This window comes from Schistocerca cancellata, chromosome 1, assembly GCF_023864275.1.
Source record: "Schistocerca cancellata isolate TAMUIC-IGC-003103 chromosome 1, iqSchCanc2.1, whole genome shotgun sequence".
Classification (NCBI taxonomy): Eukaryota; Metazoa; Arthropoda; class Insecta; order Orthoptera; family Acrididae; genus Schistocerca; species Schistocerca cancellata.
This window is the reverse complement of record NC_064626.1, coordinates 332,989,859-333,002,381: the sequence shown is the minus strand read 5'-3', so window position 1 is coordinate 333,002,381 and position 12,523 is coordinate 332,989,859. Positions and strand designations below refer to the sequence as shown.

At 39.2% G+C, this 12,523-nt stretch overlaps 1 protein-coding gene across 2 annotated transcripts in view; it reads right to left on the bottom strand.

Moving 5' to 3' along the window:
* Positions 1-12,523, bottom strand: part of LOC126173353 (carboxypeptidase D-like) — a 151,310-nt gene that overhangs the window by 40,983 nt on the left and 97,804 nt on the right. For both annotated transcript variants that reach the window (XM_049920950.1, XM_049920951.1), the window contains exons 3-4: positions 8,191-8,321; positions 4,279-4,415 (exon numbers count right to left, since the gene is read on the bottom strand). In XM_049920950.1, coding sequence (XP_049776907.1) covers positions 4,279-4,415; positions 8,191-8,321 — 268 coding nt within the window. The remainder of the gene's footprint in view (positions 1-4,278; positions 4,416-8,190; positions 8,322-12,523) is intronic.

Here is a 12,523-nt window from a genome sequence, read left to right as displayed (position 1 = left end):
GTGAGAGGTACGCTGATATGTTACAGAACCGCATCATCCCCAGCCTGGCTGATAAACAACTGCTGGAACGTACGTGTTTATGCATGCTGGAACTCCACCCCATATTGCTAGATGCGTGAAAGATCTTTTGCACGCGTCATTTGGTGATGATCATGTGCTCAGTAACCACTTACATTGTCAATTCAATTCAATTCAGACAATGGTTTTCCAGTCGTCTAGGGTGCAACCGATATGGTCATGAGCGCAGGAGAGGTGTTGCAGGCAATGTTGTGCTTTTAGCAAAGACACTCATGTCAGTTGTCTGATGCAATAGCCCATTAACACCATATCTCACCACAATATCCTAACACATACATTTGTCATGCATCCCACATTGATTTCTGTGGTTATTTCATGCAATGTTGCTTGTCTGTTAACACACACAACTCTATGCAAACACTGCTGCTCTCGGTTGTTAAATGACCATCATTGGGCACTGCCTTGTCCGTGGTAAGAGGTAATGCCTGAAGTGCAGTATTCTTGGCATACTCTTGACACTATGGATTTAAGAACATTGAATTTCCAAAATGGATTGCCCCATGTATCTAACTCCACCTGCAATTCTGCTTTCAAAGTCTATCTGTTCCTGTTGTGTAGCCACAATTACATTAGAAACCTTTTCACACAGATCACCTGAGTGTAAACGATAGATCTGCCAATGTGCTGCCCTTTTATACCTTGTATATGTGACACCACTGTCATCTATATACAGGGTGATCAAAAAGTCAGTATAAATTTGAAAACTTAATAAACCATGGAATAATTAGATAGATAGGTAAAAATTGACACACATTCTTGGAATGACATGGGATTTTATTAGAACATAGAAAAAAAAAAAAAACAAAGTTCACAAAATGTCCGACAGATGGTGCTGGACAGCAAAACTGCTACCGTGATGGGTGAGAGGTACGCCGATATGTTACAGAACCGCATCATCCCCAGCCTGGCTGATAAACACCTGCTGGAACGTACGATGTTTATGCAGGATGGAAATCCACCCCATATTGCTAGATGCATGAAAGATCTCTTGCATGCGTCGTTTGGTGATAATCGTGTGCTCAGTAGCCACTTACGTCATGCTTGGCCTCCCAGGTCCCCAGACCTCAGTCCGTGCGATTATTGGCTTTGGGGTTACCCGAAGTCACAAGTGTATCGTGATCGACCGACATCTCTAGGGATGCTGAAAGACAACATCTGACGCCAATGCCTCACCAAAACTCCGGACATGCTTTACAGTGCTGTTCACAACATTATTCCTCAACTACAGCTATTGTTGATGAATTATGGTGGTCATATTAAGCATTTCCTGTAAAGAACATCATCTTTGCTTTGTCTTACTATGTTATGCTAATTATTGCTATTCTGATCAGATGAAGCGCCATCTGACATTTTTTGGACCTTTTTTTTTTGTTCTAATAAAACCCCACTTCATTCCAAGCAAGTGTGTCAATTTGTACCTGTCTATCTACCTTATTCCGTGATTTATTCAGTTTTCAAATTTATACTGACTTTTTGATCACCAGGTATGTGCATATCGTTATCCCATCACTTACATCACCTCAGTTTTTTCATCACCTCGTGTTTTCTGCATGGTCATAACTGCAACCCCTAAGTGCACCATACTTGTCAGTACAGATTACCCATTTTGCATCCACCCTTCAAGACCTGACCTACTGCCCAGGGGAAAACAAGCATTGGTGACTTGTGCTTGCTGCATGTACTTGGGGGTACTAACCAACCTAAAAGCATACTACACCTATAGCTATAATTGTTAGTCTGTAAATGAAGTAAATACTGATGTAATGTCATTTAATACTCTGTCCTTAGTCATAAATAAAAATACACTCCTGGAAATGGAAAAAAGAACACATTGACACCAGTGTGTCAGACCCACCATACTTGCTCCAGACTCTGCGAGAGGGCTGTACAAGCAATGATCACACGCACGGCACAGTGGACACACCAGGAACCGCGGTGTTGGCCGTCGAATGGCGCTAGCTGCGCAGCATTTGTGCACCGCCGCCGTCAGTGTCAGCTAGTTTGCCGTGGCATACGGAGCTCCATCGCAGTCTTTAACACTGGTAGCATGCCGAGACAGCGTGGACGTGAACCGTATGTGCAGTTGACGGACTTTGAGCGAGGGCGTATAGTTGGCATGCGGGAGGCCGGGTGGACGTACCGCCGAATTGCTGAACACGTGGGGCGTGAGGTCTCCACAGTACATCGATGTTGTCACCAGTGGTCGGCGGAAGGTGCACGTGCCCGTCGACCTGGGACCGGACCACAGCGACGCACGGATGCACGCCAAGACCGTAGGATCCTACGCAGTGCCGTAGGGGACCGCACCGCCACTTCCCAGCAAATTAGGGACACTGTTGCTCCTGGGGTATCGGCGAGGACCATTCACAACCGTCTCCATGAAGCTGGGCTACGGTCCCGCACACCGTTAGGCCGTCTTACGCTCACGCCCCAACATCGTGCAGCCCGCCTCCAGTGGTGTCGCGACAGGCGTGAATGGAGGGACGAATGGAGACGTGTCGTCTTCAGCGATGAGAGTCGCTTCTGCCTTGGTGCCAATGATGGTCGTATGCGTGTTTGGCGCCTTGCAGGTGAGCGCCACAATCAGGACTTCATACGACCGAGGCACACAGAGCCAACACCCGGCATCATGGTGTGGGGAGCGATCTCCTACACTGGCCGTACACCACTGGTGATCGTCGAGGGGACACTGAATAGTGCACGGTACATCCAAACCGTCATCGAACCCATCGTTCTACCATTCCTAGACCGGCAAGGGAACTTGCTGTTCCAACAGGACAATGCACGTCCGCATGTATCTCGTGCCACCCAACGTGCTCTAGAAGGTGTAAGTCAACTACCCTGGCCAGCAAGATCTCCGGATCTGTCCCCCATTGAGCATGTTTGGGACTGGATGAAGCGTCATCTCACGCGGTCTGCATGTCCAGCATGAACGCTGGTCCAACTGAGGCGCCAGGTGGAAATGGCATGGCAAGCCGTTCCACAGGACTACATCCAGCATCTCTACGATCGTCTCCATGGGAGAATAGCAGCCTGCATTGCTGCGAAAGGTGGATATACACTGTACTAGTGCCGACATTGTGCATGCTCTGTTGCCTGTGTCTATGTGCCTGTGGTTCTGTCAGTGTGATCATGTGATGTATCTGACCTCAGGAATGTGTCAATAAAGTTTCCCCTTCCTGGGACAATGAATTCACGGTGTTCTTATTTCAATTTCCAGGAGTGTATTTACACATATACTCTAACACCCTGTATATACAGACATGCAACAAAAACTGTCATAGGTTTGTTTCACTGAGGAACAGCATCACAGAAATGCTAGAAAAAGTGAATTGGCAGATTCTTGAAGTTGGATGCTAATTATCCCATGAAAGCCTATTTACAAAGTTTGAAGAACCAGTATTAAGTGAACAATATATGAATATACTACAGCCCCCTGTTTAATGCTGCCACAGAGACTATGAAGGCAAGATTAAACTATTTACAGCATACACAGAGACATTCTTCCTTCATTCCATGCCTGGGAAGAAATGCTATCTAACTTGTGATACAATGGTAAGTGCCCTCAGTCTTGCACTGCACAGTGGTTTTCTAAATCTGTATGTTGATGCTGATGTAGAGGAACATATCAACCAAGTTGCTTACAGCTCTCCAACAAGAGAAATGTGGTATCTTAGATACACTGAACATTAGATATGCTGAACATTAGCTGCAAAGTTTTTGCTGTCCACTAGAGAACAAATAACTCCATGAGTTGAAACATTTTACAAAAGTAAAATGATAAATGTTGTTTGATATTTTTTAAAGGTGTTTGTGTGAAGAAAGCCATAGAAAAATAACTTCAGATAGTATTATACCAGTACAGGCTTGAACTGAGAGTAGACCAGTTGAGAAGCAATAACAGATACAGTCAGGTTGAGAAAAAATACTTGGGAGCTATGCTTGAAGGGGAACAGCTTATGTGACAGGCCATATATTTTTACAACTACAGAGAGCAAATAGTGTAAATAATTGTTGTAAAACAAAACTTCATTACCTCATACAGCAGTAATTAACACCAATAAATTGTTATTATTATTATTATTATTACTATTATTACAGTTTATGTTCCAGTGAGACAGTTTAGCAGAGAGGATCACTTAATCTGAAGAAAGTGTTTCATTATCCAGAATGGTAAACTTACACACAAAAGACACTTACCTTCCTCGGCCATCACCACATTTTCCTTCTTCTGCCTTATCAAAACCATCAGGGTTCATTGTAGGCAGGAAATGTATTCTCGTATTATCTAACAGCCATGTAATTCTATCATCATTTCCATATGTACTGAGCAGCAGCTGTGGAATGAAATTGATAAAATAAGGAAACATTAAGTTCACCAATATTATCTTCTATACTGTTCTGAATAACATGCAGCATTACATTCTAATTTGTACAGTTTTTATCCTCTGCCACTTATAGAATAAATGGAGTAATCAAATTCACCCTCTTTGTAAAAGATATTTCTCTCCCAGTGGGCAAAACAGCAGGAAAATTCCTGAAAACTTCTACTGGCAGTGTGCTTAATGATATCCTTAACTGGTTTAGTTGTAAAGGACTTTCTCTGGATGCAAAATAATAATAATAATAATAATAATAATAATAATAATAATAATCCACCATTACTTGACAGTACAATTCCACGTGACACAGAGAGAACTACAGAGCATAAATACAAAATGTAATGGATGGTAAATACAGCAAGTGGCATCTTCTAAGTTCTTAGTTCTGTATACTGATAGGAAATTAAATTGGTCTAATGATATCCTTGATCTCGGAAAAAGACTTGATTCTGCAGCTCTTGCCTTATGCATAACTGCATCATCCACAAATAAGGATGCCATCAGAGATGCTTACTCTAGATATTTCCACTGCATCATCCACAAATAAGGATGCCATCAGAGATGCTTACTCTAGATATTTCCATGTACTATTGCCTTACAGCATCATTTTGGGGTAATAAGATCCTGGCAAAAAATATTTGGAACTCAGAGAGAATTAGACACATTATGATTAGTTTTCTTCCAAGACACTCTGTTCCAGAAACTGTAGGTTTTTACAATAATATCTGAGTATATATTCCCCCTTGTATGTTTCTTTGATAAAAATGACTCTATTTTTCAAAATCAATAGTCGATATCATTGACACAGTATGAGGTCAAAATAGGACTTACATAGTAAGCAGACAAATTTTATGTATGTACAAAAGGGGGTGAATTACTGTGGCATGCAAGTTTTCAATACTCTACCTACAGAAATCGAAATTCTTTCTCTTCATATAAACAAAATTCAAGAGCAAAATGGAAGAATACCTCTTAAAAAAAGCCATTCTACTCAATTAGTGATTTTTTATCATAAATAACTATGTATGTGTGGAGTTACTGTGCAACTCAAATGTCCCATTTAGTGGAAGATTTATTTCTATTTTATTTTTATTTTTTGACTTAGCATTAGTTGATATGAGTTTTATTAAGACTATCATATTGTGCTCCACTCTACTGTTTCCATTATTACAAATTTTGTGAACAATTCATTGTAAATTATTGTAAAAACACTCAGTTTTTCCATATCTTGACAAATCTAGTAGCATTGGGCTCAATGAAACTTGCAACAAAATAAATGATTCACTCTACACTTTAGCTGATACCACTTTTGCATTAAATGTAATAATCCTGATGTACGCTTGAAACTCATTTCTCTTAACTAAAAGTTAAGTAACTTATTTTTTTTACAACAAGTTTAATTTACTTTTCTCAGCATTATACTCATTTTCTCATCTTCAACTGCCATTTAGAGCAGTATATGAATTATCCTCCCTCTTTCCTTTTGCTTTGGGTGGTACATTTCTGATAAACATGGTCTCTACATTTTTGACTATTTGTTTACTTTTGTAGACCCACAGTTTTAGTAAATATTTTTTACTAATTTAAAGATATAAATTACTTCCTGATAATAAACTTTCTGGTTTTTTGCTCTTTCAAAGAACTGTTTTCAGTTGTTATAAATAGGTATTATGGTACAGTTATATTAGGTTGGTGAATAAGTTCTTAGTGCTTTTGTTTTGCATGTTGGCATTCTGGTTGCTATGGGTTTATTTATCAATTGTCATTTTTATTTGTAGTTCACTGTTGCCATTTGAGTTTACATATTGTCATATTGTCATTTGGAGGTAGTGAGTGGAGCTGTGTATGCTGGAAAATGGAGTGCCAAGTGGTGAAATCAGAACATTTCTGACATATTCTTTTGTTTGAGTTCAATAGAGGGGTGACAGCAGCAGAAGCATCCCGAAACATTTGTGCCTTGTATGGTAATAATACCACTGGACACAGCGTGTGCAAGAAAATGGTTTTCTCATGTTAAGGAGGATCATTTTGACATTAGTCACTCTCCACATCTAGGAAGACCTTTGGGGTTTTATGAAGACTATTTAAATGCATTAATCCACAAAGTTCCACATCATCGCACTTGAGAACTGTCAACTGCAGTGAACTGTAATCATTCCATCATCATGTGACATTTGCATGCAATGGGTAAGGTCCAAAAATCAGGTGTATAAGTACTGCTTGCTCTAAAAAAAATCACATAAATCAGCAGCTGGCCATCTATGTATTTCTGCTTGTTCGTCATCAATTGGTTTTTGAACAACACCAACCATTCCTATCCTTTATCATTACTGCTGATAAGAAATGGTGTCTTTATGCTAACATAATAAAAAAGAAAGGAATGGTTGAGCGCAAACAAAGCAGCAACTTTCCCTACAAAGATCTGCATGCATCCACAAAAGATAATGTTATGCATCTGGTGGCAGACTACAAACTGCTTCTTCAAGATGTAACCTTCACTGCTGACATTTGCTGTCAACAACTGAAATGTATTGCAGACACAATCCTAGATCAATAACCAGGAAAGCTGTGTAAAGTGATGCTACTCCCGCCTGCATTCTGTTAGAATGACAAAAAGCACTACACAAGACTTGGGTTGGAAAGTCATTCCACACCCATTTTTTTCACCTGGTATTGCACCCCCAGATTTTTACCTTTTCCATTCTCTAACAAGCAACCTTGAAGGAACTTCCTTTCTTCATGAAAATGCACTCCAAATATGGCTTGACAAGTTCTTCACCTCAAAACCATACAATTTCCACAGCCACAGAATCGAAAAGTTGCCCCAGAATTGGCAGATTGTTGTGAATAGTGAAGAAGAATATATTATTGATTATTAAAATCTCTGTTATGTATATCTGGTGTGTTTATTAAAATTATAGAAAAATGTTACTAACCCAACACTATAGCTGATAATCAGTCATGTGGGCCACATAATGTTATTCATAACACAAATGGAAAATCTTTGCCCAGTTTACTTGCTTAGATGATTCAAATACTGATACTTTATTCTTACAAAGAAACTGGCTTTGTTTAGGACAAAAATTTATGAAATTTAGGCAATGTTTAGATATTTTATTAACCAGTGTTGTTTACAGATTAGCACTGTGTGAGTACATAACATGAGGCAAGGATTAAAAATGGTGTAGGCCTCTACCAGGATGCAACACACTTCTTTTTCTTTCACCACATTAACTTTTTAAAGTCTTTCATGCAAATTCCTTGTGAGGGACTACAAGTAAATCTGTGACTGTAACAGATGAACATGTTCTACATATAATAAAGTGAATGATCTCTATGAATCAGATCTATATTTCATGTAGCTCAGTTGATAAATTACAAGAAAGACTTAAGCACTAAATAATAAAAGGAAAGACAGCTATAATTTCAAATATCTCTGAATAAGAATCTAAACAGCTTTATAGTACAGGCAGACGATTGTGACATAGGGGCATAACTTATGTTAAAGTGACACGTTCCACATAATTACGAAATGTCGTACTCATGATCTATGGAACAAGGATTAATATATATATGTATGTATATGACTGAATAAAATAATGATTATGATCCAGAATATTTGAATTATAACTATAAGACAGAGTTGTTACAGATTTAAATTAACTTTGTAAAGTTATTCCCACTATTTGCAAATTCAGGTATAGGCATGGCAGCATTATCTTTTACATACCTTTATAAGCTGCAAAATAATTTCTCGTCCAGATGGTTCATTACCATGTATGTTGGCTACCAACTTGACATTAGGAATTCCTATCTGATCTTTTTCTGCAGCTGACACTTGAAGAACCCACAGCTCTTGTTCTGTGGAAAAATGGATCAAAGTTCATTTAGTGTTTTGGAGAAGATTTGATTGACAAAAAAATTAAGATTAGAGTTTACTACAAATAACTAAGTAACTAAATTAGTCTGCATACTCATGTGTAAGCATATGTAACCTTCAAAATGCATGTGCACACACACACACACACACACACACATGGGCTCTCTGGGCATTAATCAAAAACTGATCATTGTGGCCAAACACAAGTCACTCCATCTCTGTTCTCCACAGACTGCAAAGTCAGGCATCAGTTACTAACATCTTTATTTGTTCAAAACCACCATCATCATGATAACTGCCATAGTAAAAAATGTGCGGGTAACAGTGGTGCAGTAGCAATTAGCTTTGAATTTAACAGTGTACACATTGAGCAAAATGCAACAGATCACCTGAAATTCAATAATGGACAACATGTGTTCAGTCTTAACATCTAGAAACATCTCATTTTTATGTGATACAACAGCCACTGACCAACTTTTGTACTTTAGCCAACTCTCTGGCACATGGTACATAGCTCAGCAATAATGCAGAAATGTCACCATTATATCAACTAAACAAAAAATAAGCCAGACAGACAGGTGGTACCAAAACTGAGAGGGAAAAAAGAATTGGAAAGCACATTTTGTGGTGCATACCTATTTCTAACAGGATGTATTAAAGGTAAGTGCAGGTAGAACATTGATATGGTTAATCTGCCTTTCTTATTTACACGGGAACTATAATGAAACCTGCTGCAAGATCATGAATGCTCTTTTGTTCTCCTACAGAACAAATAATGTATGTTCAGCCCATCTATGAAGCATTCCAAGCACTCTAAATATGTCAGTGTGATTAATTGCATGCTCCAAGAAAACAAGAATACTTGCCTGGCTCTTTATGGCCTCACTGCTGAGTGCATTTGTGGTGCTGTCAAATGGAATGTGAGCATCTTAGGACTTTCTTCAACAGATGTATGCATTTCACAGTGATTTGCCGAGTACGTATGTAAATGAAGGTATAGATCTCTGTGAGTTGTTTTCACTGGGTGGTCAATTATCTGTCATCAATGCTTCATGATAATCATAGTGTGTTACAGAAATTATGTCACTAAAATTGTCATGATAGCTTCAAATTATAAACAGCCCAGAAATCACTGAATGTGGAGCAGATATAATTTGAATTTTTTCCTTTCCTTTCATACAATACCATTTAAGTAAAAAAAAAAAAATTGTTTTTGAGCAGGGATGAAAACATTCACTTAAGTATCGAAAAAGACTTTAAGTTGCGAAAATTAGTTGCAAAACTTAGATTCTAAGCAGGTAGATGGTACTTGAAAGAATTTGAGATTTCCTGTTGTCATACACTTTTCGTAGACATAGATCTCAGCTTTTCTGCCCCCATTAAATTTCTCTTTGGACACCTTTAGAATACAAGTCCAGCAAGTTTCTGAAAGTGGATGATGAAGTGTTTTCAGAAAACTTGACTATGCAAGTGCTGATTTATGCTCAGTGTAGGATGCTCTATCTGAAACACACAGTACATTCTGTAGATGTTTAAAACTGGACTTAGAATAATTTTCTCTGTTGATCCATTGTAGACACAGGACAGATGATGGTCAAATATTTACCAGAGATGGTTTCCAAACTACCATACATTTTGAGAAGTTATTTAATTTAGACAACCAGCTTTGGCATCTCAATAATACCATCATCAGGCCCAATATGCACTTCATATATACCAATTCAATTCTACACAGAGTACGCGAAAGAACTTGCCCCCTTCTAACAACCGTGTACCACAAGTATCTTGAGGAACGGAAGGTTCCAAATGATTGGAAAATAGATAGTTTCAGTTTTCAAGAAGGGTCGTCAAGCAGATGCACAAAACTATAGGCCTATATCTCTGACATCGATCTGTTGTAAAATTTTAGAACATGTTTTTTGCTTGTGTATCATGCCATTTCTGGAAACCCAGAATCTACTCTGTAGGGATCAACATGGATTCCAGAAACAGCAATCATGTGAGACCCAACTTGCTTTATTTGTTCATGAGACCCAGAAAATATTAGATACAGGCTCCCAGGTAGATGCCATTCTCCTTGACTTCCAGAAGGCATTTGATACAGTTCTGGACTGTAGCCTGATAAATTAAGTAAGAGCCTAGGGAATATCAGACCAGCTGTGTGGTTGGATTGAAGAGTTTTTAGCAAACAGAACACAGCATGTTGTTCTCAATGGAGAGACATCTACAGACATTAAAGTAACTTCTGGCGTGCCACAGGGGAGCGTTATGGGACCATTGCTTTTCACAATATATATAAATAACCTAGTAGACAGTGTCGGAAGTTCTAGGTGACTTTTCGCAGATGATGCTATAGTATACAGAGAAGTTGCAGCATTAGAAAATTGCAGCGAAATGCAGAAAGATCTGCAGCAGATAGGCACTTGGTGCAGGGAGTGGCAACTGACCCTTAGCATAGACAAATGTAATGTATTGCGAATACATAGAAAGAAGGGTCCTTTATTGTATGATTATATGATAGCGGAACAAACACTGGTAGCAGTTACTTCTGTAAAATATCTGGGAGTATGCGTGTGGAACGATTTGAAGTGGAATGATAATATAAAATTAATTTGTGGTAAGGTTGGTGCCAGGTTGAGATTCATTGGGAGAGTCCTTAGAAAATGTAGTCCATCAACAAAGGAGGTGGCTTACAAAACACTCATTCGGCCTATACTTGAGTATTGCTCATCAGTGTGGGACCCATACCAGGTCGGGTTGACAGAGGAGTTAGAGAAGATCCAAAGAAGAGTGGCGCGTTTCGTCACAGGGTTATTTGGTAAGTGTGATAGCGTTACAGAGATGTTTAGCAAACTCAAGTGGAAGACTCTGCAAGAGAGGCACTCTGTATTGCAGTGTAGCTTGCTGTCCAGGTTTCAAGAGGGTGCATTTCTGAATGAGGTATTGAATATATTACTTCCCCTTGCTTATACCTCCTGAGGAGATCACGAATGTAAAATTAGAGAGATTCAAGCGTGCATGGAGGCTTTCTGGCAGTTATTCTTCCCGCGAACCATACGCAACTGGAACAGGAAAGGGAGTCACGTAAAGTGCCCTCCACCACACACCGTTAGGTGGCTTGCAGAGTATAATGTAGATGTAGATGTAGAATTGGTATTTGTGTACTGAAGCAATCAGTATCTTGATACTGTGGATTAATTTTTTGAGAGTTTCTGTCAAAGATTTGACAACAACTCATAAGGTACCCTGTGGAGGCCCTTATAACTTTGTGAAACACACTGTAGTTGCTTCTTCTGATGTATGGGGGTAGATGGATTGGTGAATTACTTTCTCAACCTTCAGTTTGCAGAATTGTGTGGGAGGGAAGTGCATGAATGCAGTCTGGAAACCTACCTTTCCTCACACTTCTACCCAACAATATCTCCCCACTCCATCCTGTTACACTCCCGGAGCACAGTTTCCTTAAATATGGTTCTACTGCACTCAGAGGTGGTACACACATTTAATATTTGTTTCTAATCCACTTCATTTAAATATAAACACTAATTTTATACCACTAGCACAATATTTTTAATAATCTGTGATTTTTCCATCCTTCAAAGGCTAAACTTCTAGTCCTAGAGAAAAAATTACAATGACCCTTTTTGTAGGAATTTGATGTAGTTTAGTTTTGCGCTGGGAAACATTTTCACTGGAAGCCACAGTTTTTAAGTTAATTGAGAAAAACATAAAAAAGTGACCCCTAAACCCATCCCCACCCCAATACCCACACCGCACTGGTCAGGATTTTTAAATGACACCTGAAGTGAACTGGAGGACAAATGAATGATACCACATCAGCTATTCTTGTGAATGCTCTGGCTCCATACTATCATTTCTTTCCTGTAGCAGAGACCTCTAACACACTGTTCTACAGTGCACTGGATGTGGAGGGAGCTGGTCTGAGTTGTGATGAGAGAAGAAACTTTACTTGCCCATATTTCACTGGCTTTGTGAGGAGAGGTGCTGCTGTAAGAGTTTCCAATCTCCAGACTTCACTCCGATATTGTTGATCAAATCTTCCCTCAGGATCTCATCCAGTGAGAGCATTTGACACTGTGCATGGTGATATGTTCATCAGATGGGGATGCTTAGTGCAGAATATCTTGTAGTGTTTTTCAACATGCAATACAGGGAGGGAACT